Raw genomic sequence first — 27516 nt, 5'->3', positions numbered from 1 at the left:
ATACTGGCAAAAGCAAATTTTAAATCAATTCTTCAAATGCTCAAGCAAGTCACGACCTTATTTAGCCATTTGAAGCCTAAAAATCTAAAGTGTTTAATAATATATTCAAACCGCTGCTCTTAACTAAGCATACATGGTGATTGGCGCGTTCTCCTTTTTTTAATTTGTTAATTTATCGTTCGTTAACGACCAATTTCGTTTGTTTTTTTAAAAAGATTGAATTCGGTAGTGTTTAGGAACTTAGAACACTACAACGCTAACGATTTATTTTCAAAAATTAAGAAAACTTAATTTTGTCAAAGAGCTTTCAGTTTGTTTAAAAACAGTGTCCAGACCTAAATACCATCGATAACTAATTTTTATTGCATAAATTATATTTCTTTTGGTGTATCTACTGGTGTTACATAAAGAACGAGAAAAGGCAGGCGGCCATTAGCCACAACATTTTCCCATTCCATGCCACATATTATCTTTTCTGTCTTCCGGCAGCCACAGTCTTCCATGCCACAGCATTTGAGTCTTCTAGCAGTTATTACGTTTTTAAATAATAAATTTAGTGCATTGAAATTGTGATTTTCAAAAATCCAGCGACATCGTGAAAAAGAAGCGCCCTAAAAGCCTAGTACTCTTAAAGTTCAAAGTGCGCCCATAGCCGAAAATTTGCACTTTGAACGAGAAAATTGCAAAATAAAATTTGTTTTGAAGAATTCTGTCACGCTCAGGTACTGCCAGTTAATATTGTGATTTTTCTCATCTTTTCTTACTCTTTAGACTATCCCAAACAATTTGTCTTGGTGCCCACAATGCGTAAAATAATGCAAAATTTTCTTTGTATTATGTAAAGCAGTTTATAAGCTGAACACGCAATTCAAAGATCTCTAATAAACTTATAAAATTTCTTACAGGTGATATCTTTTGCGGATTGCGACAGAATTTGTAAAAATTCAAATTTCAATGCCCTAAATTTATCATTTAAAAACGTAATAATAATAATAAGACTTGAATGCTGTGGCATGGAAGACCTTACGATTATGGCTCATGGCATGCCTGAAGACAAAAAAGATAATGTGGGGCTTGGAAGGGGAAAATGTTGTGGCTTATAGCCGCCTGCCTTCCCCAACTCAATTAAAGGTGCGTATCGATTTACTAATTATTAGTGTTTCTGTGCTCTGGCAACAATACAACACAAACCCAAATAAATTGATTTCAATTAAATAAAAATCTATGTCGTCAAGAATATTAGACTAAGAATATAAAAAAAAGATAATTCTACGGAATACTTGGCAAATCATTGAACATTTTTTTAATGGAAACCATTTTAATTTTTGATAATGATAAATATGATAATGTTATTTACAATAATAATAATAATTTATTTTGCTCATTAATCCTTTTGAAACTAATACTTTAAAAACAAGTTCTTTAAAGAAAAACTATAAATGAGTTTTTGAAGTAAAAACAATGGCCAAGGCAATGGCATTGCGACACTTTAAAGTCAAAGTCCTTAAAATTGATGCAGCTTTTTATAGCAGTTTTTATAGCAGTTTTTATAGCAGTTTTTATAGCAGTTTTTATCGTTGTAATCAAATCCTTATATTATTACAACCTGTTGTCAGAGACTGTTAATATATAAAACTTTGATTTCTGCTAGAGTTTACATCATTTGAAGGGTTCACAACGTTAATTTGTAAAGAAATAGGGAAAATTAGCGTTTGTTGTAAGTTCTCCTGTTTTATTATCAGAATATTATTTGTTAATATTGAATTCCAGTCGCAAAGATGGATATGCCCAATTCAAAACAGTTCGCTTGAAATCTTTAACTGATGAAAAATGTGATAGATATCGTCGTTTTTTAGCTTGAAAATTTCCTATTTCGGCTAATTCCTACATGTTTTCCTGCACGTTAAATGCGCAAGCCACTCTTGTAGAGAAACCACTATAGAAACATTAAGTGTTCAAATTTATAAATATTGATATCTAATTCATACTTGATCAGACAAAGCTTTAAAGAGTACCGTTGTAAATCGGACATTTACATTTTTGCAATGAGGCCTGAGGGTTCACTAGGTTCACCTAAAATAATACTTTAAGTTACTCTAACTATGACCCATTGTCAGATACTTAAATAACAAAAATTAACATGCTTAATTTATCTTTACAAAAGAGCTTTATGAAGATATACTCGTATCGTCAAATGTTTTAAAAGCCTCTGATAAAATAGAGTCATTTATTAGTAGATTTTCTCGTATCTCGAGACACCCTGTAGATTGCACTGTCGGAGTACTGTCGGAGCCAGGATCTAGGATCCAGTAGGACTAGGAGAACTGCAGCAGTTAGACTCTAACCTCCGCGGAGCTAGCTCTCCTATAAACAGAAAAGTTGGGAATTAATTTTCAAGACTGTTCATTTTATTTTTAACAGTGTGCTCAGCTCTTTCTAGTTCTAGTCCTTTTTAAATTTTAATCATGCACTCAGATATAGTTCATGTACCTTTTTTTACAGTGCTTTTGGCTTTAGTTCATGTTATTTTCTTACAGTGCTCTTGGCTCTAGTCCACGTTCTTTTTTTACAGTGCTTTGGGCTCTAGTTCATGTTCTTTTTTTACGGTGCTCTTGGCTCCAGTTCATGTTCTTTTTCTACAGTGCTCTTGGCTCTACTTCTTGTTCTTTGTTTTACAGTGCTCTTGGCTCTAGTTCGTGTAGTTTTTTTTACAGTGCTCTTGGCTCTAGTTCCTGTTCTTTTTTATGCTCGGTATTTTATAGTTTGTGTTTTTCTAGTTTTCACAGTGCTCTCGGTTTTAAAGCATTTTCTTTTATTTTTAACAGTGCGCTTTGGTAAAGTCAATTCTTAGAAAAGCGTTTTAATGGGATTCTTTTTCGAAACAATAAATTTGATTACATAAGTGTTTAACGTAATCTCAAAAGACTCTTTCCTAGATTTGTTTTAATTTGACCTGCACAAAGTTGATGTTGAAAAGATAACAATACGGAAAATTAATTATTTTTTATTATTGATTATATAACATTATTGTTATTGATAAAAACATTTTCCAGAAAAAATGAATTTGTTTCTTCAAATCTTACTACTCCTTCGTTGTGTAGCTGCAATTGGGCCTGCTGAAACTGTTTTAGGAAAATATCGTACAATACTTAAATATTTTAAAGAATTTTTTAATATTTTCAAATATTTTAAGATATTTTTAAATATTTTCATTTTTTCCGAATATTTTTTTACCTTTTTTAAAACTATTTTTATCATTTTTTTTTCGATAATTTTTTAAAAACTTTTCTTTTATACTTTATTCAAACCGTGCTCTACTGTACGTACAGTAAAGTAAAGATATTTAACCGGAGTTTTTTAACTGCAACTTAAAAACAATTTCACTGTAATTCTAATTGAAACTGTATTACAGTAATAATATAATTGCATTAAATTGCACAACAATTATGCTGTAATTGTTCAGTCATTTTGTAATTAAACTAAAATTGCACAGCAGTTATACTGTAATTGGGATGAAATTTTGCAACAATCATACTTGCAATTGTAAATAAAATAAAGTTGTAGATATTTGTAACTGCAGGAGTAACTGCTGCTAATCTAGTTCAAGAAGTTACATCATCTAAATACTTCACTGAGCTGATCATCAAGAGCAGAACTGAGGTACAGTACAGTTAGACTCATAAACTGAGGTACAGTACAGTTAGACTCATGAAACTGAAGTACAGTTAGACTCATAAAACTGAGGTACAGTTCAGTTAGACTCATGAAACTGAGGTACAGTTAGACTCATAAAACTGAGGTACAGTACAGTTGACTCATAAATCTGAGGTACAGTACAGTTAGACTCATGAATCTGAGGTACAGTACAGTTAGACTCATAAATCTGAGGTACAGTACATGTTATACTCATGAAACTGAGGTACAGTACAATTAGACTCATAAAACTGAGGTACAATTAGACTCATAAAACTGAGGTACAGTTAGAATCATAAAACTGATGTAAAGTTAGACTTATAAGTTAAAACATTTAAATACTTCACTGTGCTGATAATCAAGAGCAAAACTAAGGTACAGTTCAGTTAGACTCCTAAAACTGAGGTACAATTAAACTCATAAAACTAAGATACAGTAAGAGTCATAGAACTAAGACACTGTTAGACTCATAAAACTGAGATACTGTTAGACTCATAAAACTGATAGAATGACACTTAGACTCATAAAACTAAGATATAGTTAGACTCATAAAAGTGAGAAACATTTACACTAAAAAAACTGAGTGATAGTTAGACTCATAAAATTGAGGTTATACATTTAGACTCAATCAACTGAAGTAGATTTAGACTCATAAAACTGAGATATGGTTAGACTCATAAAACTTATATACATTTAGACTCCTAAAACTAAGATACATTTAGACTCATAAAACTGAGAGAAACAGTTAATCATACAACTAAGGTATGATTTGACTCATAAAACAGAGATACAGTTAGACTCATAAAGCTGAGGTAAACTGCAGTTACTATTACAATTGAGGTATTTTTACCTCAGGTTAGAGGTTAGACTTATTAAACTGAGGTATACAGTTAGGCTCATAAAACTCAAATACAGTTGGACTCATAAAACTGAGGTACAATTAGACTCATATAACTGAGGTTATAAAACTGAGATACAGTTAGACTCATAAAACTGATGTATACAATTAGACTCATATAACTAAGATACAGTTAGATTCATTAAACTAATGTATACAGTTAGACTCATAAAACTGAGATACAATTAGACTCATAAAACTGAGGTATACAGGACTGATACAGTTAGGCTCATAAAACTGAGGTACATTTAGACTCATACAACTGAGGTATAGTTAGACTCATAAAACTGAGATACATTTAGACTCATAAAACTGAGATATACAGTTAGACTAATAAAACTGAGATATACAGTTAGACTCACAAAAATGAGGAATAGATAGACTCATGAAACTGAGGTACACTTGGACTCATAAAACTGTGAAAGAAGAAGACGATTCCTAGAGCTATGCCTTTAAAAAGTCCAATGAAAATGTTAGAGCAATTGTTTATTAATTCATGCATTCTCCCATTTCACTGAAAAGATTGAATGTTTTGTTACTGGCAAGGTCAAATTCTTTTTGACAACAGCAAGTTACAAATAAGATTGCTGAATTCCTATATTCAATAGTTATTGATTTCATTTTATAAGTTTGGTTTCACAATTCGTTTATGTATGGCGGTTTGTTCGAGATTTGTAAGAATTCTCACTGTCAATAGATATATCTAACATGATGTTGCAGGAGCCTGAGGAATGTTCCCAGCGTGTAAAACTAAGCCGAGAGCGTGCACGAATAAACGGAGTTGAACAAGGGGTGCAACCTACAGTCACCCTAGGTACAAAAAAAATATTTGAAAAATTATTTTTGAAATATTTTAACTTTTACCAACTTTTTGAAAAAAATTCTTCGTCTTTTAACCATACACTTTTTGGAGAAACAAAAATTTGTTTCTTACATAAAAACTTTTGGTATACATTTCTTCAAATCACAAAATAAAGGATTGATATGAAAAAAACAAATTTTCAAAATGTTCTTTAAAACTTCCTTTTTTATAAAAAAAATTATATGTTAAAACTAAATATTCGCATAATTCACGATTAAAGTTATTGACAAATTAATCTTAAAAATATTAAATATATATTTTTCTAAAAAATAATAATTACACTTCACTTTTTTTGCCAATTCTCGCATGTCAACAGTTTTCAATTTTTATACTTACCTTAGGGGCCGCACTTCTCATATTTGCACTGGTTGGAATATTTGCTGCGGGCATTGCACAAGCATTTCAAATGGTAAGTACACATCAATCAATCAATCAATCAATAATCTTTTATTCTAACTTTCTAAATATCTACCTTTAACCTTGGGGAAGTTCAAGGGTATAACGCTTTAACTAAACGTCCTCCCTCTCCATATCACCCCTCCCTTTCCTTACCTTCCCTCCCCTTTCTCTTTTCCCCTCCCCGCTCCTCCTCCTCCCTTCTAAAATGTCCTGTTTTTCCTTGAGAATGTTTTAGGACAAATATTTTAGTTAAATTTGGCACACATACTTTATACCCCCCCCGCATTGTAGATTTTTGATTTACCCGGCCTCCCCCCTTTGTCGTTTTTGATCCCCCACCCCTTCTCTCCAATTTCGTAGATTTTTTATGCTACCCTTCCCCCTTTTTTCTTTCTTTAGACATTTATTCTAAATCCAGTATATATATATTTTACTCTCTTATATGCAAATGTTGTTTCACTTCTCCTCCCCCAGCTATTGCCCCCCCCTTCCCTCCATTCTACTTTTTATTCATGCGTTCACCTCATTTAGTCAAAATCTAAGGAAGCAAAATCTGAAAATTCTATTAAAAATAACATAAAATTAATATGTCTGCTTTTTGGGAAACTGAGCTTGTGACATTTTTTTTTTCTTCTTCGCCCCCGCCCCCATTGCATTTTCCCCTGTCCCTAAAATTAATTTATAAAATAAATAACTTCTAAAGAAATCAAATGTACTTCGAAATAAAAATTCTTGAGGAAAGCTGGGTCAGTCTACAGACAGTACACTCTACAGCACACTCTACAGCCTAAATGCGTCACCTTTAGATGTGCAAAACTTGTCTTCGGCGCCATTCAGCTTAAAGTACAGGGTGACCCACAAAACATCCCACTTTATAGGGACAGTGGTTTTAATTTCAAGTGTGGCCCTTCATTTAAAGAGGTTCATGTCCGATTAACCTTTACCTAATGATTAAAATAGAAGATATAAAGTCATTTCTCCAGCTTGAACGTGTTTCTCATAATTCCTACAATGTTTTCCTGTCGTAGAAATGCGCAAACCACTGTCAGAAAGAAACCACACTTGAAAATAATCAGCTTCAAAATTAGAAACACAATTTATATTTGATCAGACAAAGCTTTATATTGTACTGTTGTGAGTCGGACACAACATTTAATAAAGACGGTTAAGTGTGATATCGAATATGCAAGTGGACATATTTTAGTTAGACAATGGACAAAATTCAAGGAGAATTGCAGATCCAATAATATTTTTTACGTTTTTCATCTGTCATAATTACTTAGAAAATGCTTGCTGCGCCACAAACCTGCCTGTCTGTTGTTAGTGGCACAAGACGCCTTCTTGTCAAGTTGAGGCCTCGCAAACCTGCCTGCCTAGTTGTTAGTGGCACAAAACGCCAATTCTTGTCAGGTTGTGGCCTCGCAAACCTGCCTGGCTGGTTGTTAGTAGCACAACAAGATGCCTTCTTTTCAGGTTGTGGCCTCGCAAACCTGCCTGGCTAGTTGTTAGTAGCATCAGATGCCTTCTTGTCAGGTTGTGGCCTCGCAAACCTGCCTGGCTGGTTGTTAGTGGCACAAGACGCCAATTCTTGTCAGGTTGTGGCCTCGCAAACCTGCCTGTCTGTTGTTAGTGGCACAAGACGCCTTCTTGTCAGGCTGTGGCCTCGCAAACCTGCCTGGCTAGTTGTTAGTGGTCCCCCTCATATAGGTAAAGATTTAGTGTTTCTTGTTATTCAGATTCCTTGCTTCAGAAACTTATAAATTGAAATCTAATATTGCTCAATTCTCATCAAATATTTTAATACAGTACACAGGTTTGTGAAATCGTGTAGTAAACTTTCTTTATTTGAAACAAGCTGAAGTGCACGGCGTTCGAATTTTGAAAAAAATGTATTCTTGAAGAAAAAATAATTTGAATTGTTTTAGCCTATGTTCACCAAGGTGTGTATCCATGTTTTCCCTAAACAAATTTCATTCGTTTGGACAGCTATGGCTAACATATATACATATATGCAAATATATATAATATAATGAGTTATAATAATTATTATATTGATAATATAAGAACATCGCCCCCTCTTTTCTGTTTAAAAGGAACAACTTGTTCATGTTTATTAATTATTTAAGCATACGAACAAAACTTGTAATTGTTATATTGTTTCATTCTATCTTTTATATAAAATAGTAATGGAAATGTTTCAGAAAATAACTGATTAATTCACGAACCCTGATTTTAAATCTTAAAATTTTTGCAACCTGATGGTGCAAACCTTTAATATTTAAATTTTGTTCAGGTTCGAAAGCATGTTTTCCATGATGCGGATAACCTTGACACTGCGTTTGATGCAGGTAAAATAGCATCATGCAATAACTTTGATGCAGGGAAAATTGCATCATGCAATAATTTTGATTTAGGTAAAATTGCATCATGCAATAACTTTGATGCAGGTAAAATTGCATCATGCAATAACTTTGATGCAGGTAAAATTGTATCATGCAATAATTTTAATGGAGGTAAAATTGCATCGTGTAATAATTTTTTCGCAGGTTAAATTGCATTATGCCATAATTTGATATAGGTAAAATTGCATCATGCAATAACATTGATGCAGGTAAAATTGCAAATTGCATCATGAAATAATTTTAATGCAGGTAAAATTGCATCGTGCAATAATTTTGACGCAGGTTAAATTGCATCATGCAATAGTTTTGAAAGTAAAATTGCAGTTTGAAACTCTGCAAAACATTTTCCGTATTTCAGTGATAATTGAAATAAATTGAAAAATGCATTCTGTTTTTTAATCAATATATATAATCAGTTGTAATTTAAATCAAAATTTTTTGAAGTTTTGATTTATACTTTTTGAAATTGAAATCATTTCAAAAATGTACTGTATCATTTTTTCATTTGTTCTTTTCATTAAATTTATTTACAAATAAAATTTCTAAAAGTCTGTTTTCCAGGGGGCAAAGTATCGATAGGCTTGACTGCTACAACAATTGTATCGCAATGGACTTGGTCTGCTACATTGCTACAGTCCTCTACAGTAGCTAGCAAGGTAAAACAATTGGTTTGCTACATTGCTACAGTCCTCTACAGTAGTTAGTAAGGTAATACAATTGGTTTGCTACGTTGCTACAGTCCTCTACATGTAGCTAGTAATGTAAAACAATTGGTCTGCTACATTGCTACAGTCCTCTACATGTAGCTAGTAATGTAAAACAATTGGTTTGCTACATTTCTACAGTCCTCTACAGTAGCTAGTAAGGTGAAGCAATTGGTTTGCTACATTGCTACAGTCTTCTACAGTAGCTATTAAGGTGAACCAATTGATTAGCTACATTTCTGCAGTCCTCCACAGTAGCTAGTAAGGTAATACAATTGGTTTGCTACATTTCTACAGTCCTCTACAGTAGCTAGTAAGGTAATTCAATTGGTTTGCTACATTGCTACAGTCCTCTACAGTAGCTAGTAAGGTAAAACAATTGGTCTGCTACATTGCTACAGTCCTCTACAGTAGCTAGTAAGGTAATTCAATTGGTTTGCTACATTGCTACAGTCCTCTACAGTAGCTAGTAAGGTAAAACAATTGGTCTGCTACATTGCTACAGTCCTCTACAGTAGCTAGTAAGATAATACAATTGGTCTGCTACATTGCTACAGTCATCTACAGTGGCTAGTAAGGTAATTCAATTGGTTTGCTACATTGCTACAGTCTTCTGCAGAGCTATCAAGGTAAAACAATTGGATTGCTACATTGCTACAGTCCTATATCTATCTATCTATCTGTGAATCCAAGGTAATAAAGCAAGAAAAGTATTCTCTGCGTATATATTGTAATTTAGAAAGTTTTGATAATTAACTTTAAAGTTTCCTTTGACCAAAATACTTCATTTATTTTTTATGTGAAAGATGTCAGTCTGTTACGTCTGGCCGTCTTGTGTTTATTTTACAGCCCAGAGACAGTGTACTGCAGAATAAAAATGCGTATACCACTGAAATAACTATCTTTACATTACAATTCTTTGGTGTGAACCTTTCTATCATCTATCTAAATATCTATCCCATACCCAGCCTTTCGCAAAAAATTAATATGTGACGCGCATCAGCCCCATCTCTGACTAATAGGGTTTCCAACGTAATAGATTATTCTCTTACGCGTAATTACGTGCAGTTACGCGTAATAATTTTCATTTCGTGTAATTTCGCAGGATTACGCGTAATTGAAGAAATATCCATTTCGCGAAATTACGACGTAATTTCGTGTAATTTCTACAACGTAATTTCGCGAAATTTCGTAATGATTACGCGTAATAAGCAAAACTCTAATTACGCGTAATTACTGCGTAATTTCGCGAAATTTCGTAATGATTACGCGTAATAAGCGAAAATATAATTACGCGTAATTACGGCCTAATTTTTCGTAATTTCTATGAGGTAATTTCACAAAATTTTGTATTAATTATGCGTAATTAGCGTAACTTCAATTTCGCGTAATTTCTACAAAGTAATTTTGCGAAATTTTGCAATAATTACGTCTATGAAATTTTAAAGTTTTAACTTTTAATTTAAATAAAGCAACTTACAAGGAAAATAATGTCAGGCAAGTTAAATCAGAAATTTCAGCCAATACTATGTTGATGTAATTTTCACGTTCGACAACTAAAAAGTTTAACAAAGGGCCAACAATTTATTTTCATCAAAAAAAATACATATTTTCAATAAATGTTTATATTTCAACCTACTTTCTCAAGTTTACCTTTCTTGTTTGAAGAAATCATCAAAATATGTTTGTCAAAATCCAAAATTATCAGTTAAATTATCAGTTAAAGTACTTTAGTTGTTATGTTATTACTAGAAAGTAGAAAAGTTTAAACAAAAAAAACAGAAAAAGTGCCAGGTAGATTATTCGAACAGAAAATCCTTAAAATAGCAGTCAATCCTGTAAGTAGAACTAAATAAGGTTGAAAGTATTTAAATTATCCAATCAGATTTGACATGGTTGTAGCGGGCATATCCTTACACATACTTTCCCGCTATATTCATTTCTGAGAATTAATATGTACTTTATTTATTACGGAATTGTTACGTAATACGAAATTTCGCGTAATTACGCCTTAATTACGCGAAACTAGACTTTCTTTCGTAAACATAATATATGCGTAATTACGCGTAATGCTCCTGCGTAAGTGAAAGAAAGTGTTACGTTTCGTTACGCGTAATTACGCGTAACGAAATTACGACTGGAAACCCTACTGACTAATCAGCTCTCTCATCTACCTTGTCCTTGCATGCCTGCAGTATAGATATGGACACTTTTTCAAATCTGTTTTTTTCCATTGCCCAGAAAATATATAACGCAGTGGAAAAATACAGAATGAAAACTTGACCAATCATTCATAAACTTTCCATATTACTAGAAGGGAACTTAGAGGTTGGCAACCCCCCCCCCCCCAGATTGTTAAAAATGTGGAAACTACGTCGTTTTACTGACTAAAAAAAGTGTGTGAATTTCACTATTGTTTCTTATAAGCTAGAAATGCGTAAGTCACTTTCGCATGTTTTAAGAAACAACAAATATTTATATTAAAGTCATACTTGAGCAGACAAAACAAACCTTTATAGGGTACCGTTGTAAATCCGGCATTGCATTCTTTGCATGGATGGTCACTTGAAATTACGCTACAGTCCCATTAAGGACCCAAATGTCAAATTCAAAACCCGTTGGCTGTTATATATTTGAATTCTATAAACCTTATATGGGATTAAAATTAAACCTTTGAATTTCATGGATCGATTTATGTTTCCGATCAACTTCGTCAAAATTAAAGAAATTCAGGGGAAGCCTCTCCCTAAAAGTTTATTACCGCTTCTCTGGACAAATTCTTGTAACCGTCCCTGGTGAATTTATATTTTTTTTCCTGTTACATTTGCTTTAACTGGAACTTACAGAATTAAATATGTTAAATATATTTATGAATTAATACATATATAAAGGTGTCACGATCATTACACAACCTTTGTTACTTTTTATTATTAACGCCCCCCCTTCCCTTGCACCCCTTCTCCCTCAACTTATCTATCTATCTATCTATCTATCTATCTATCTATCTATCTATCTATATCTCTATATATGTAGTAAATACCTACTCCATAACAATTTCTTGAAATCTATCTATCCAGGTTCATCCACTAGAAAACTCTAACAGTACTGAATCCCGGTGATCTAAATTCCTCACAGGGACACAAGCCTAGCTATACAAGCTATCTATCGATCCCAATTGAGGGGTACAATCTACTGCTTTAAATGCCACACAATGACATAAGCCTTGTTTTTTTTTAATTGGAGCAAATGGAACAGAACAAACTATTGAAAAAAGTAGAAAAAGCCAAGTTCCAGGGCTGGGCGTCATTCCTGAGGAACAATCACCCAGCCCTTTGCAAGATCCAACTGAAATGTATTGTTTGTGTTTAGTATGATATATCTGGACCCTACTGGAGTCTATGTTTAGTATGATATATCTGAACCCTACTGAAGTTTATAGCCTATTTTTAGTATGGTACATCTGGACCCCACTGGAGTTTATTTTTAGTATGATATATCTGGACCCTATTTGAGTTTATAGTCTATGTTTCGTATGGTATATCTGGACCCTACTGAAGTTTATATTCTTTGTTTAATATGGTATATCTGGACCCTACTGAAGTTTATATTATTTGTTTAATATGGTATTTCTGGACCCTACTGAAGTTTATATTCTTTGTTTAATATGGTATATCTGGACCCTACTGAAGTTTATATTATTTGTTTAATATGGTATTTCTGGACTCTACTGAAGTTTATAGTCTATGTTTAGTATGGTATATCTGGACCCTACTGGAGTTTATAGTCTATGTTTAGTATGGTATATCTGGACCCTACTGGAGTTTATAGTCTATGTTTAATATGGTATTTCTGGACCCTACTGAAGTTTATATTCTTTGTTTAATATGGTATATCTGGACCCTACTGGAGTTTATAGTCTATGTTTAGTATGGTATATCTGGACCCTACTGGTATGCTGGTGGAGCAACTATTCAGATCATTATCTTCTCTATTCTATCCATTATGCTGAAAACAAGAGCCCCTGGAGCTAAAACTTTCCTTCAGGTAATTCAAATTTAAACTTTTCCTTCATAAAAAAACTTTCAGTTGGGATAAGGATTAATTATAGGGTTGGAAATATTTAACTTTTTTTAGCAGTTGGTCAAAAATTAATAGCAACAGAGACTGAATTCGATAAATTTTTACTGGGTCGCTGCCAATCACCAGTTCAAATTGAACATAAGGCTTGCTCAAATCTTGAAACACAGATCAAAATTTCATAATGAGCCAACTTTGCTTGAACCACCTCTCAATTTTGAACTGCATCTAGATGTGATTCACATTCTTTAAATTTGTCCTCAGGAAATTTAATGGATGAAAAAAATAAGACTTCAGCATTAGACCCAGCTAGAAACCTATATTGAATAATTGAAAATAATATTCCTTACTTAACAGAATTCATTCTTTATTTTTACAAGATTCTGTTAGTTCATTAAACTTTGCCATAGCCTACTTCTATCTAATGACAGGTTTTTAGTCCTAAATTCCAAAAAATTTGTTATAGTTTTGTTATCTAGTTTTGACATGAAAATGGACAAAAGTAGTTACTTTAGATAAATTTTGGACTAAAAGCCTCTCAAAATGCAGTTAAAGAGCATGGGAAAATTCTGTAGAAAAACATAGGATTTTTTAAACAAAGACAATTTCAGTTAGCAAACATAGTCCTGTTTTAAAATCTAATTTAACCAGGTAAATGAAGTATGGAATGGGCCTAGTTAGACACCTATTGTTTTGTAACCAATAATGATCCACTTTTTACCTTTAACAGCAAATGGTCCTTTCCCCTACTTTAAATTAACTGATTGTTAACATGTGGATTGAAAACTGTAGCAATATGCTACTAGAATGATAAAAAAACGAAGAAGTTTATAAAATATTATTTGTGACAAAATTGCTTTAGGTAATCAAGGCCAGATTCGGAAAGAGGACCCATCTTGTGTTCTGCACCTTTGCATTCTTTACCAATCTTATTGTGATGATGTCTTTAACTATTGCAGGAACGGCTGTACTTAACAGGTAACAGGAGATAATGCTATTAATAACAATGAAAAGTAAGAAAGTAAGTCATCTCCAAACACCATCAATTTCAAGACTTACCGCCCTTTCAAAGATGCTTTTGAAATTTTACTTTACTTAAGTAATAGTGCGGAAGACATTGTCATTTGTTAACTAGAAATAACATAATTTATTTTACTGCCTAAATCCAGACATCACTTTTCCAGAGCAACCACAATATGGAGGCTAACTTAGAATTATATCCAGTTTCCTTTTATTATATTTTTTAACAGTAAAGATTGACACAGAAAGACATGGGAAGTATAAAGTTAAATTTTTATAAATGCAAAAGAATCACATTTATTTTTTAATTTCTAACATATGACAAATGTACACTTTATGCATTGATATATAACTTCATATATGATCTCATTTACTCTTACATAAATACTTAATCTTACAAAATAACAAAATAATCTTTAAACAATGGAAAATATTTATTCTTTATTTGTGATCATACATAATATTACATAAGTGAAGACAATCTAAATGATGTAAAATTTTCAAAAACTTTAGGACTAGTCACAATAAAATTCTGGATAATTTTATTATAGAATTTCAGTAGTTTTTTTTTCTGAAAAGAATTTATTTCATTTGTTTAGTCTTGTTGACGGCCTGTCCCCAGAAGCAGCAGCAATGTTACTTGCTGCTGTTATTGGAGGATACACCCTGATTGGTGGCCTTGGGGCCACCTTCTACGTCTCCTATTTCAACACGATGCTCATCTTCATCTTGATCATCATGCTTGTTACAGAGGTGAGTAACCTTATATTCTGTGTATATTTGACTGTGTGAATCCTGTTTGTGAGGCCTCAACAATGATTTGAGCATATGTGGCAATTCCCTTTACAACATATTGTACAGACAGCTTTGAACTAAGACATATATCCTACATTAAAAGTTTAAAGATCCCTAACCTTTTTTTGGGAAGTAATGGAGTATATGTCCCTTTACAAATCTTTTTTAAGACAGGACATATTTGCATAGTGAGAGAATGTGAGTGCATTAGATTACTCTTAAATGGCTTTATCTTCCTTTTTTTTCAGGACTTTTGAAAAGTCAAAAAGTTTATATAGATTTTTCTATTTAGTCCGGAGCACGGGGCTTCATTAATTCATCCAGGTTTTTTTGACAAATAATCAGTTGATGGGCAATTGGATACAACGTTTTAGTGAAACATAGTAATCAGAGGTTTTAATTTAAAAATGTTTAATTCTTTAAAGTTATTTGAAATACTTGCTAAATGCTTGGTTTAGCATACAAATAATCAAGAACTTGTAATCATGTGTATAATGGTATGTTTTCTCTCTCTTGAAACTATATAAAAAAGAAGGTGTTTGTTTCAAAAGGTTTGGTTTAAAAATAAACAACATTGCATGAAATATAATCTTAATTATTTTAGTGAAGAACTAAATATCTTTGAATCAGAGCCTCTGTAATATGCCTGCAATTGGTTATTTGTCAAATATAAAGAATCACATACAATTTAAAGTATGACATAAATTTGTGTACATATTGTGTTGGCAAATTAAAATTTCATTAAAGTTTTAGGAAACTTGTTTTTTTAATGCTTGTGGCATTACAGCTTCCTCAATTCCAACTTTTACTTTCTGGCAAATATCTCCATTTCGCTTTTTCTATTTGTATTTAGGGCTGGGCATGCATCATGCATCATTGTGGTTTGTTCATCATAATTGTATGATCTTTCCACATTTTCTTTGTTCCATTTTTTGTTCTGTTTCTGCAATCTTTTAATACAAACATTTCATTTTATTTAGTGAAAAATGCTTTCATAAATGATAAATTTAATTTGTTGATTAAAAGTACAATCTATCTCATGTTGATGATGCCCAGTCCTATTATTGAGTGATATGTTGACAACATTGCTTTTCTTTTTTAAAGAACCTTTCATGCGCAGAAATTATTGCTTTTGGGTTTATGATCATGGATCACTGATCTGCCAAATTTTAGGCCCATGTGGGTATACCGTTTGTTTAGGACCCTGGTGGGCCATTTAGACCTTTTCAGGAGAAAAAGGCGGCACAAAGGTTTGCTTTCGTATTTTGAAACAATCAATGGCTATTAAAAAAAAAACCTCTTATTCGTCTAATTTTCTAACTGCTTCCCTCTTACATCTATTATTTACTCTAACTAAGCTTCAATATTTGATATTATGCTTTAAATCTGCAACTCAAAATTCAATCTTCCTCCTTCTTTATCTTAACTTTTTTGTTTGACCATCCTGACCTGCCCAGGTTCCTTCAGGTTAGGTCAAGAGCTGAATAACCTCTTTAAATAAAGTGGGATTTGTTTTAATTCTTACTTTTTACTTTAATCTGTCATAAATGGGGGGGGGGGGGGGGGGGGGGGTAGGTGGGGTTTCCTTTCCCAAATTGTTAGTCCTTCTATAAATACATCTATTTCTTCTAAATCATACCATTTGATTTTCTAATTGAACATGCATGTTTCTTCCAATCTATAGATATTTTCTTTTACATTTGGGGATACAACCTGTCCAACTCATGTACTTACTATGTTTCATATTTTTCAGGTTTTCTATAATCCTTTTGGTAATCCTGAGAACCCATTTGGATCTGCTGAAGCAGTTTATGATTTCATCTCCTGCTGGAAATCTGAAGAGGGAGAGGCAGGAAATCAAGACGGATCATATTTAACCTTTTACAGCTCAGGTTACACAACTTACATTATTTTCATTAGGTTATTAAAAATTGGAAGTTGTAAATCATGATTATTACTTTAGGTGGACTAATCTTTGGAATAGTGAATATTGTGGGAAACTTTGGAACTGTATTCTGTGACCAGGCATACTGGCAGTCATCTGTAGCTGCTAAGCCCCTTCAGGTCAGTTACATTTTAATTTTGAATACTTTGCCAGTTACATCTTTGCTCAGAACCTTGGCACCGAAATTAACAAATTTGTTGGGTTCCTGAATCCTTAACTTTGAATCAGTGGTTCAAATTAGAACCAGCCGTATGTAGTTCAGCAATTTAGCTCAAATTTATTAAGTTCGGTTTTTTGTGTACTTGAGTGCTTCAAACACGATATTGCATTATTTACTATCTAATTGTTGAAGAGTTTCAATATAAAGTTTTTTTTTTTTTTTTTTTTGCAAGGAAAACTTGTCTTTTCCTATGGCTCCTGTATCCCTGAGTTTGAGGGTAAATTTGGGTGGTAAATATTAGCTTAAAGATGATTAATGAGAATTTTGAATGAAATATCAAGAAAGAACATTTTATTTAGGGAGTTTGGGGATTCATATTTGGAGGATTAACCTGGTTTGCAATCCCCTTTACTCTAGCCACAACTATGGGTTTGGCATATCTTGGACTATCATCCGCCCAAGGGTTTCCGATGCTATCTGACGAAGATGTCACTAAAGGTAAAATTATGATCATTGTAAATTTAATAAATGAGCAGGAAATCATACATCTTTTGATCTGTAGTTTAAAATCTGACATCTTGTAAAACATTTTATTAAAACATTCATCATATTCCTCATCCCCTCTGTTTTTGAGAAAACTATTGCTAAAAAGGTTTTTTGATTAAAGTTTTAGATTCTGCTGATTCTCAAATAGTGATAATTTCATCGGTAAAGTAAATTACTAAAATATAGAAATGAATATTATACCAAAACTCTGTGGTGTGTCACCAGCCATTTTCACTAATTATGCCAGTGTATGTTGTATGTCCATGTGTAAATTGCTTTTTCCGTAAGTACATACTGCGTTTAAGGTCAGTTTGTCAATCTATGTCAAAGTTTTTGCAATGCAAATATATTCATCTAAGAAGTCACTATATGATTAAAGAATTAATTATGTGTTTTAGAATATTCCAGTCCAAAACTTCTATGAATATATTAAAAAAATTAACATACAGAGGATGGAAAATAAGAGGAAAATCTCAAACAAAAATATTCAAAAATGAAACTCATTTTACAATTATCTACGTTAACTAATAACATTTTGTTGTAGTTTGATTTTCTTTTTATAAGAGCATTAATAATATCAATAATAGATTTACTTTGAACGCAGATTTTTTTTAAACCATGATTTTCATCTTTAATTCAAGTTTTTAATTTTAGGTCTTGCTGCACCCCTTGTTGCACAGAAACTGCTGGGAGCCACTGGTAAGTGCAAATTCTCATACATGATGCACATATCAAATTGACTTACAAAAACCTTCGATTTTATACCCAACAGCAGATTATTGTCAAATTCAACCAAATGCTTTTAAAGGAATTAAGTTTTTGCAACAAACTTAAATTTTCTAATCCCTATATCTTTACAACCTGATGGTGTAAACCTTTGATATTTCAAACTTAGACTATTTAATTTTACTGAATTTATAGTTTTAAATATCAAAGGCCTACAACTTCGAGTTCCAAAGATATACAAATTAGATAATAGAGTTCGTGGCAAAAACTCAATTTCATTATCATTATTTTGTACTCTTATTTATAGTTAAAATATCTTCAATCCATTCATTAATTTGTTCTGTTTATTATTACAACCTGGCCTAAAGCTACAATGATTACAGGAGAATATGCGATGTTGTTTCTTATCTTGATGGCGGTAATGTCTACTGGATCAGCAGAAGTGATTGCTGTCTCTTCAATCATAATCTACGACGTTTATCAAACTTATCTTTGCCCCTTCAGACCAACCTTAAAGGTATATTCATAAAATCATTAATTACAAACTTTTGATTCAAAATGTGTAATTATACTTTTTTCTCCAAGGATGGACAATGCATCTTATGCCAGAAGTTCCTACGTGGAAAGGCAACTGGTTCAGATCTCTGTGATTGCCCAAGCTGCTATAGTTGCTATGCGTGTAAGGTTAGCAATGTTCACGTCAAACAAAAGTAGATTGCGTGTAAGATTGAAATCCTAAATGTTTTCAATCATAACTTCTCTTATTGCAGAGCTATTGATAGAAAAATAAATAAATGTTGAGTTTACAGCATGTAAACTAAATAAATTGCTTTTCTACAAACCTGTGCGTAGTATCAAAAGTGTAGGAGAGTAGTAGGTAGTCACAAAATTGTTCTATGTCGCCTAACTTTGACTTTCTCATTCTGTTTCTACTTTGCAGTGATTTGCAAACACTAACTGATTGACTGATACTATTCTGTAATCTTGGTTTATTTCAGGAAGATATTGACAGAAGAAGGAAATGTAAATCTATCGTCAAGCCACACTACACATGCCCTGTACATGCAGAGTACAAGGAGTACCAGGAATATAATGAATACATTATTACCCTTGATAAAGGCCAATTATTGCTGATTTTACCATTTTCATCAGCTAATATTCTACTTAACCTATGCATATTTCCTTTAGTAGTAAAATCACAGCTTAGTATTTATCTTCACTCTTTGCCAAAAACTCAAATTTTCTAATCCCTACTTATTCACCACCTGAAGGTGTATTTCAAACTTAGATTATTTCATCTAACAAATTTCATAGTTTGAAATATCATGGGTCTATGACACTGAGTTGCAAAGATATAGGGATTATCAAATCAGAGGTTGTGGCAAAGGCTCAATTCCTTTGGCCTCTTGTATACAAAAGTTCATTTTCTATTGTTTGAATTCATCACACTGATCAGGAGCAACTACTGAACTATAAGAATTGGTGTATCATCTTTACAACCTTCCTGTCAATCCCACTCTGCCTGTTCTGTTGGGGAGTCAACCTAAACCTGGCTTGGTCATTCTACTTCACAGGTAATATTTAGCCAAACGAAACAGCTCAATGATTTTAAGCAAACTGGGTAACAAACATGGGACCGGTTTGAATGAATTTAAGTTATATGGCTTGAACTACGTCTACTGCTCATTCAAACTAAAACAACTAATTCATTACCCGACTCAATTTAACACATATATAGACAAACATAAAATATAAAGTACTAGATTAATATCACATCTATCTAACCCTTGACTAGGCCTCCTTGCTTTCTCAAAGCTATATCCAGCTGCCAAGATATTTAACTGATACTTAAAAAAACGTACAACCTCCTTACAGCACATTCCAAGAATTAGGAATTAGCACAAGGGGTTCCTTGTTGTTTTTAATCTCATCTAAGAATTATTTAGATGGGGGTCAGGGGTCAACCTTTTTTGAATTTACCATGTCAAGTCTCTTATCCTTTCTTTCTCTCAGGGAGAAATGCATGTTGGTTTCAAGAGTATACGGGAATGTCATTTTTAGCATTTAACCTTCAGAGTATTGGAACCCGAATATCGACATTTTTTAAAAACATATATCCTTAAATTATTAGAAACAAACTGTAGTGGCTGGCGTTGTCCATTGAATTTTGAAAATAATACTTTAAAAAAACAAAGATTTAATTTATTTTGCCTTTGTTACCCACGGGTACCAATGTCCCATGCACTACCTATTGGTTTCCCTAATTTTTTAAGCTAATTTTTTCCAGCCTATTGGTCAGCTATAGCTAACATTTACAATTATCCTAATAAACAATAGAATATGTTCTAGACTTATTTTAAGAAGAAATATACTTGTATACATATATGAGCAAAGAGCTCTAAATAATGGATGACAGAGAAAAGGTATTCTTTTATATTGATCGTATAATAAAGGTTTATATAGCTTAACTGTTACTTTCTTCAATTAATAAATAACTCTTAGTGCAAAATCGTTTCCATCCCATTGAAGTTGAATTCAGCCTTTCAGACTATTTTAATCTTCAAAAATAAACAAGCAAATGTATAGGAAATGTCTTATTTGCTAAACTTTCTCTAAGGATAAAAAACTGGAAACTTGTTTACAGAGATTTTAGTATCAAAAAGTTTTCTTTGTTGTCTACTCTAAACACTTTCCTGGAGAATTCCTGATTTATCTTGCTTGAACATTTAAAGTAATTAAGTTTGAAGACCAACACATGCTATTTAGTAAAATCATTTGCATATTCAAAAGAATTAAAGTAAAAAACTCTTTTTACAATTAAGCCTATAAACAAAGTCCTGTAAATAAAATAATCAGGATTAAAAACTAACAGAAAGGTCCATTATTGAATTGCACAAAACACATATTTTAAAATCATTACCTGCAGAAATAGACGTTTTTGAAAAAGAATTAACAGTTAAAACTAAAAACAAAACAGACAAGTTAAAAGATAACAGATAATTGCAGAAAGTAAAAGATAATTCATATTGTAATTTAAAGTTTTTAAACACCGTCATTTTTGTTCTACCGCTTTTTTGTTGAATTATAGAATTTATGCATTTGAATGTTGCTTTCAAATTTTGCCAGCTATTTAAACATGAAATAATCATTATCGGCTTGTCAACAGCTCTGAAAGATAAAGCAAAAAACCGTTTGTGAGATGAACATTCCCATTAATTATTAAGATACAAAAGTATGGCTACCTGAAAAATTATTTTGTAACGGTATTATCTAACCATTAACAGAACAGTGCCTTACTTACTTAACTTTGAGGTTACATCTGGCACCAATATTATGAACACCCATCTTAAATATCATTTAATTATTTTGCTTCAGGTATCCTAATCTCTAGCTCTGTTGTTCCTATTGCTTTGTCTATCCTGTGGGCTCGCGCTACCGCAACTGGCTTGATATCTGGGGTGGTGGGTGGGTGTCTATGCGGGCTGGGTTGCTGGCTATACTACGCTAGCACATTCCCTGGAGGACTGTCAGCTGCTACCTTTGTTGAAAACACTGGAAGGGTGAGACTCATGGTTTTTTAAGTGGTCTATATTTTACTCTTTAAACTAAAAAAACATTCTGCCGCAATAAACTCTTCAATTTGAAGCTTGAAACAAGTCAAGTGCCTTGCGAGTAAAGGAATTGAGTCTTTGTAACAAGCTCTGATTTTCTTATACCTATATTTTTTCCACCTGATGGTGTATATACGTTTGACATTTCAAACTTAGATTCTCATATCTAACAGAATTCATAGTCTGAAATGTCTAAGGTCTACAGCATTGGGTTGCAAAAATAAAGAGATCATAGCTTATGACAATGACTCATTTCCTTTGTTTGTTTTTGGGTCTTCAAAAGATTATAAAATTTTTGGAAGATTCATGATCCGAGAGATACTGGAAAGTAGTAATTCAGTTAGTTTGTTTTTTGGTCGTTCTTTGCTTATAATTTCTTTTAAGATTAAAAGTTAGTGTAAGAAAAGCTATTTTTTTTCTTCTTATGTGTAATATTGACCCTGACAAAAGACATTCACAAAAAAACAACCCAAAAACAATCCAAAAAACGATGAAAAAAACAATTTGTTGAAACGGTCGTTGTTTCATTTATTTCAGTTCTTTGACAGCAAAACTTCCAAGAGCAAATAGGTTTCTTATATTAGCTTTGCTTATCTCATGAAAACGCCTGAAGTAAGAGGCCATCACATGTTTAGGGAATTTTTTCTAGTTTAAAAAAATTGAATTTGTTCTGTCTAGGAAATTCCAATGTTGTTGGGTAACTTGGTCTCAATCAGTGGAGGGGCTGTCTTCAGTATTGTTGTCACATTTTGTACCAGGTAAATAGATTATCATAAAAATGTTCACTTAATCTTCCATGTGCAGGCCCGTAGCCAGGGGGGGGCGCAAGGGTGCAGGTGCACCCCCCTTTCTTCTGAAAGAGGGATGCAATGACGAATTTGCACCCCCCCCCCCTAGTCCCATATAAAAGAAATTGTTTTCATAAGTTTCTAAAATCTAGTTATAAATTATATAGCCCGAGTAAGAATTGATTTCCAAACCAAATTATAATCTATTTGTGCGTTACTCATTAAAAGTGTGACGGCGTTTTTGTGTACTCTCTCAACTCATCCCATTTGTGGATATTTGGGAGAAAATATTGTTTTACACAGAGTGAGAAATAAAACAAAACAATTGTAAAGAGCATTTTTTCAAGCCCCTCCAGTGAAAATGAATTCCCTCCAGTGGAGTCAAATTCCTACTACGAACTTCCGTGACTAACAAAAAATACCAGATTAAATTTTTCTGAACGTTTCCCTGCGCTTTCTAATCTCATTTTTTCTTGAAACTCTGCAATTTCTGTAATCCAGGAAAATAGACTTAAAAATAGAAATTTTTACATTACTCTTATTTTTTTGTCTCTTTTGCCCTCTGGACAACTTTTACTTTTCATGCTCTTAAACATTTGTACTTTGGAATAAAATCAAGATAAATCAAGGATAATTTTGTTTACAAAAGGGTTGACACATTGAAAGAAAAGTGTTTGCACAGTCACCTTAGAATATAGATATTCTAAAAAGAACAATTTTGAGGGAAAATGAACACATTTGTTTTACAGGTGGCACATGACTAAGGAGGATGAAGAAGCAGAATGGGAAAAAACAAGAGACATCGATAACCCTCTTCATCCATGGATCCAGGTTTTCATTAAATCTCTTTTAAGTCCAATTAAGTTAAATAATGCTGAAGAACTGTGTAGAGTCTTTATAAATGTTTAAGGTGTACAAGGAAGAACTGTAAAGAGTCTATATAAATGCTTAAGGAGTACAAGGGAGAACTGTGTAGAGTCTATATACATACATGTTTAAGGTGTACAAGGGAGAACTGTGTAGAGTCTAAATACATACATGTTTAAGGAGAACAAGGGAGAACTGTGTAGAGTATATATAAATATTTAAGGAGAACAAGGGAGAACTGTGTAGAGTCTATATACATGTTTAATGAGTACAAGGGAGAACTGTGTAGAGTCTATATACATGTTTAAGGAGAACAAGGGAGAAATGTGTAGAGTCTATATAAATGTTTAATGAGTACAAGGAAGAACTGTAAAGTGTCTATGTAAATGTTTACGAGGGAGAGCTGTGTAGAGTCTATATAAAGGTTTAAGAAGTACAAGGGGGAACTGTGTAGAGTCTATATACATGTTGTTGTTTAAGGTGTACAAGGGAGAACTGTGTAGAGTCTATATACCTGTTGTTGTTTAAGGCGTACAAGGGAGAACTGTGTAGAGTCCATACACATGTTGTTGTTTAAGGTGTACAAGGGAGAACTGTGTAGAGTCTATATACATGTTAGTGTTTAAGGTGTACAAGGGAGAACTGTTTTGAGTCTAGATGTATGTTGTTGTTTAAGGTGTACAAGGGAGAATTGTGTAGAGTCTATATACATGTTATTGTTTAAGGTGTACAAGGGAGAATTGTGTAGAGTCTATATACATGTTGTTTTTTAAGGTGTACAAGGGAGAATTGAATCTTGAAGATGGAGAGAATTTCCATGACCGACCTCCATTAGAGCTTGTCATCAAGAAGTTTAGAGCAGCCAAACTTACTTCCATTTTCGCAGCTATTGCCTTCACCCTCATATTTGTTGTTCTGTGGCCTGGATCCATGCTCAGGTGAGACGGGTGAAACCTTACCTGAAATAATTTTAAAAAATCAAAAAAAGTATTGTCTTAAGAATTATCTGACGTGGTTACAAAATTTAAAAACTAAAAATGGCCTCTGGGCTTGAAGGCACAAAATAACAAATATTGAAAAATTGATCAAGTAAGGGCAAAGATAAATGTTTTTGCCTTTATTCTGTCAATTTTCACTAATTTTAAATTTTTTCAATCAATTTGCTTTTCAAAAATTCAATTTTTTACATTTTTTTTCCTTTTTATACTTGTCTTTAAAATATGATAAAACTTATAATTATTTATAGTTTTGATATAATGGGATTCTCTGGGTTCAATACTTGGACAATCATTAGTCGAGGTTGGGCCATGGTTGCTGCAGTTTTTATCATTGTTCTTCCCTTGTTCCAGGAGGTCAGTTCACACAATAATGAGATTGTTCACTTTTTTGTCATAGTTATAGGGAGTGTAGGCGAAAAATGAAAGGGGGTATAGGCTTAAATTGAATTGTATTCGATATCGATGGCTTCTAATTCTATTACTATTGCGCCTTTTAAGAGAAAATGGTTAAAAACGACTGATATCAAAGAGTGCAGGATCCATTCTTTTCATTATTTTAAGCATACCGTGGATAATTTTATTAAATTTTAAACTAATTATTCAGATATTACAAGTTATAAATTTCAAGTTCAATTCGATGCATTCCTATGTAGTTAAAAAAAAGTAATATGCAATATGTTATTTTTCTTTCATTGCTATTAAACATAAACAGTGGAGACGTAGAATGATAATTTCTAAACACATGAATTAACCAAAATTCCATCATTCTTCTTCATTTTTGCCTTTTTTGCCATTTTTTTAAATTTTTGATCCTTTCGTCAAAAAAGCTTGTGCACAAATCACCAAATTTCTTCTAAAAATTTTAAAATTGCAAAATGTGCAAAAAGTGCAATATTTACATATCTTAGGTGAGGGCAGTACAGCGACAATTAAAGAAGAACAAAGAAGAAAACGAACAAGGAACATCGTCATCTATCCCTTTAACTGCCATTCCTTCATCACCCTCTCACACAACAACAAATGGAACAATCAACAACAACAACAACAACAGCAGCAGAATTGTTAGAAGTAATACAGACTCAAGCCAGAATAAACAAGGTATTATCAGATCTATTTTTACATGCTGACAATCAGTTTAAAAAAAATATTCAAATTATCAACGTTAAAAGAACTATAAAGAAAGGGTCTGTGGATTTAACAATAAAAACTATAACTCCCCCCCCCACACACACAAATCGAAAAAAAAATTCCTTCTAAAGAAGAACTTTTAAACGAAATTTGTTATAGGGATTAAATTAGTTTTATTATTTAAGTGTTCCTGTTACAGGCTTTTATATAATTTGTTGATAAAAATGTCGATTGTTATTTTAAAGTTTTTTAATCATTCTTAAAATTTAAAAACATCCAGTAGTTACCGTAAAACAACAAAATTTTTGTATATCTTTTTTTAATTAAAAACATCCAGCAGTTTACAGTAAAATTTTTGTATCTTCTTTTATTTTAAAAAAAATCCCTAAAAGGGTTTAATTTGTTTCTGGTTTTTCTGATAAATATTCAAAAGCCCATATAAGAAATAAATCAAACTGAAATCACTTCAATAACATAAAAATATGACAATTATCCCACAGTTTCTGGATACCACTGTATGTTCCTTGTGTTAAGTATATCTGCTGAAGGGTGTATCTCGAGCAGTAGATTGTGTACTACAAAGAATCGGTAAAAAATGAGAAGATGAAAGAAGAAGAAAAAAGGAACGTGATAGAACATTTACTTTAAAAGGTATAATTCCAATATATATCCAAAAATATCTGAATCAAACATTTATCTGTATTTTTTGTCGTGCAAAGCATTAAATTAATTTATCTTGGATTTCCCGTGATTAAAAACCAGGTTGGATAATCATAGAGCACTTATTCCTTAAATTCAAAAGTTGCCACCGCGGATATCAAGATCAGCATTACCGAAACAGCGTTAATGGACACGAAAGTTTTGAGCCCAGTAAGGATCTGAATAATCATTTACTTGATGATTTTTCTTGTTATAAACTAGCTATAATTTTAGTTTCGTAATAAAGTACCGAGAGTACAAAATCTTAATTTGAAATTAAAAATTTCTTGTTCGATTTTGTGAAGAAAATCTTTAAAAGAATTTCGAGTCTTTCCCACAAACTCTGATCTTCTAATCCCCATATCTTTGTAACCCAATATCGAAGAGCTTAGATATTTCAAACCTTGAATTTAGTTGAAATCATCTAGTCTAAGCTTGAAATATTAAAGTTTTATAATATCAGGTTGCAAATAAATAGGTAGTAGAAAATTTGAGTTTATGGCCCGGCACTAATGTTAGTACTACTACATAGTAAAGGATTAAAGTTTATTCAAAACTTCTCATTTTTATTTTGAATTATTTTCAGGGGCAGAGGTTAAAGACTGTAGAATTTAGAAATAAACTCTGTTATTTAAAATCATCTATTTATTCTCAGTTTCATATCTGGAACAAACTTATTTTATAAAAGTGAATTTTGGCAAATTATTTAGCATACTATTTCTTAGTAATGTTGTCTGATCAAAACTTTACACATTTTGATCTTGTATTTTTTACTCAGTAAAATTGTGAAAAATTGTAATATAGCATTTGTTACGTTTGAAATAAATTCCTGTACTTGTTTGTAATTATGTAAAGTATGAAAGTACTTATTAATTTGAATACAATGTATCCATGATCCGTAATCCATACCCGACCAAATAAAATAAACAAAGCTCAAATTTTATAATTGATTTGAAATATATTCAATTTGAATTAAATAGCGTTTGGGTAGGTCTTTGTAATGCATCAATGTTTAAATTCATGTTTTAAAACCAAAGCCACCTAAGGTTTTTACGGATTCTGAAAGTAGACTAAGTCTTGTGTCGGGGTTAATGAAAAAGGATGAACCCAGACTATTGAGTCATATATTATAGAAATGTATCTTTCTAACAAAAACACACCAATCCTCTTACTAAAAAATCTAAAACTAAATATACAC

The 27516-nt window shown here is 32.3% G+C and overlaps 1 protein-coding gene across 2 annotated transcripts; it reads left to right on the top strand.

Moving 5' to 3' along the window:
* The first annotated feature begins 3053 nt into the window (after positions 1-3053).
* On the top strand, positions 3054-27163 carry LOC111698598 (urea-proton symporter DUR3). Of its 2 annotated transcripts, XM_023468963.1 has the most exons (25): positions 3054-3131; positions 3581-3660; positions 5312-5405; positions 5795-5862; positions 8146-8200; positions 8816-8910; positions 12886-13002; positions 13898-14013; positions 14655-14808; positions 16604-16742; positions 16814-16914; positions 17315-17453; positions 18156-18200; positions 18611-18744; positions 18813-18911; positions 19226-19312; positions 19684-19801; positions 21603-21787; positions 22517-22596; positions 23376-23457; positions 24268-24431; positions 24740-24845; positions 25400-25589; positions 26154-26270; positions 26905-27163. In XM_023468963.1, exons 1-24 carry the CDS (start codon positions 3059-3061, stop codon positions 26216-26218), a joined length of 2586 nt encoding a protein of 861 aa, XP_023324731.1. In that variant the 5' UTR covers positions 3054-3058; the 3' UTR covers positions 26219-26270; positions 26905-27163. The 2 variants fall into 2 exon arrangements, with proteins under 2 accessions (XP_023324731.1, XP_023324732.1); XM_023468964.1 differs by lacking the exons at positions 24268-24431; positions 24740-24845; positions 25400-25589; positions 26154-26270; positions 26905-27163 and adding an exon at positions 23627-23671.
* Positions 27164-27516: the final 353 nt, after the last annotated feature.

This window comes from Eurytemora carolleeae, unplaced genomic scaffold, assembly GCF_000591075.1.
Source record: "Eurytemora carolleeae unplaced genomic scaffold, Eaff_2.0 scaffold322, whole genome shotgun sequence".
Lineage (NCBI taxonomy): Eukaryota > Metazoa > Arthropoda > Copepoda > Calanoida > Temoridae > Eurytemora > Eurytemora carolleeae.
Note: the sequence above shows the minus strand (reverse complement) of the source record. Positions and strands in the feature narration are given on the sequence as shown.

Bases quoted from the DNA above. Each gene is read 5' to 3' on its own strand.
- LOC111698598 (XM_023468963.1), top strand. From the start codon at position 3,059: ATGAATTTGTTTCTTCAAATCTTACTACTCCTTCGTTGTGTAGCTGCA. The intron at 8,911-12,885 runs GTAAAACAATTG...GTCTATGTTTAG, and splicing joins CCTCTACAGTAGCTAGCAAG to TATGGTATATCTGGACCCTA. The intron at 21,788-22,516 runs GTGAGACTCATG...TGTTCTGTCTAG, and splicing joins TTGTTGAAAACACTGGAAGG to GAAATTCCAATGTTGTTGGG.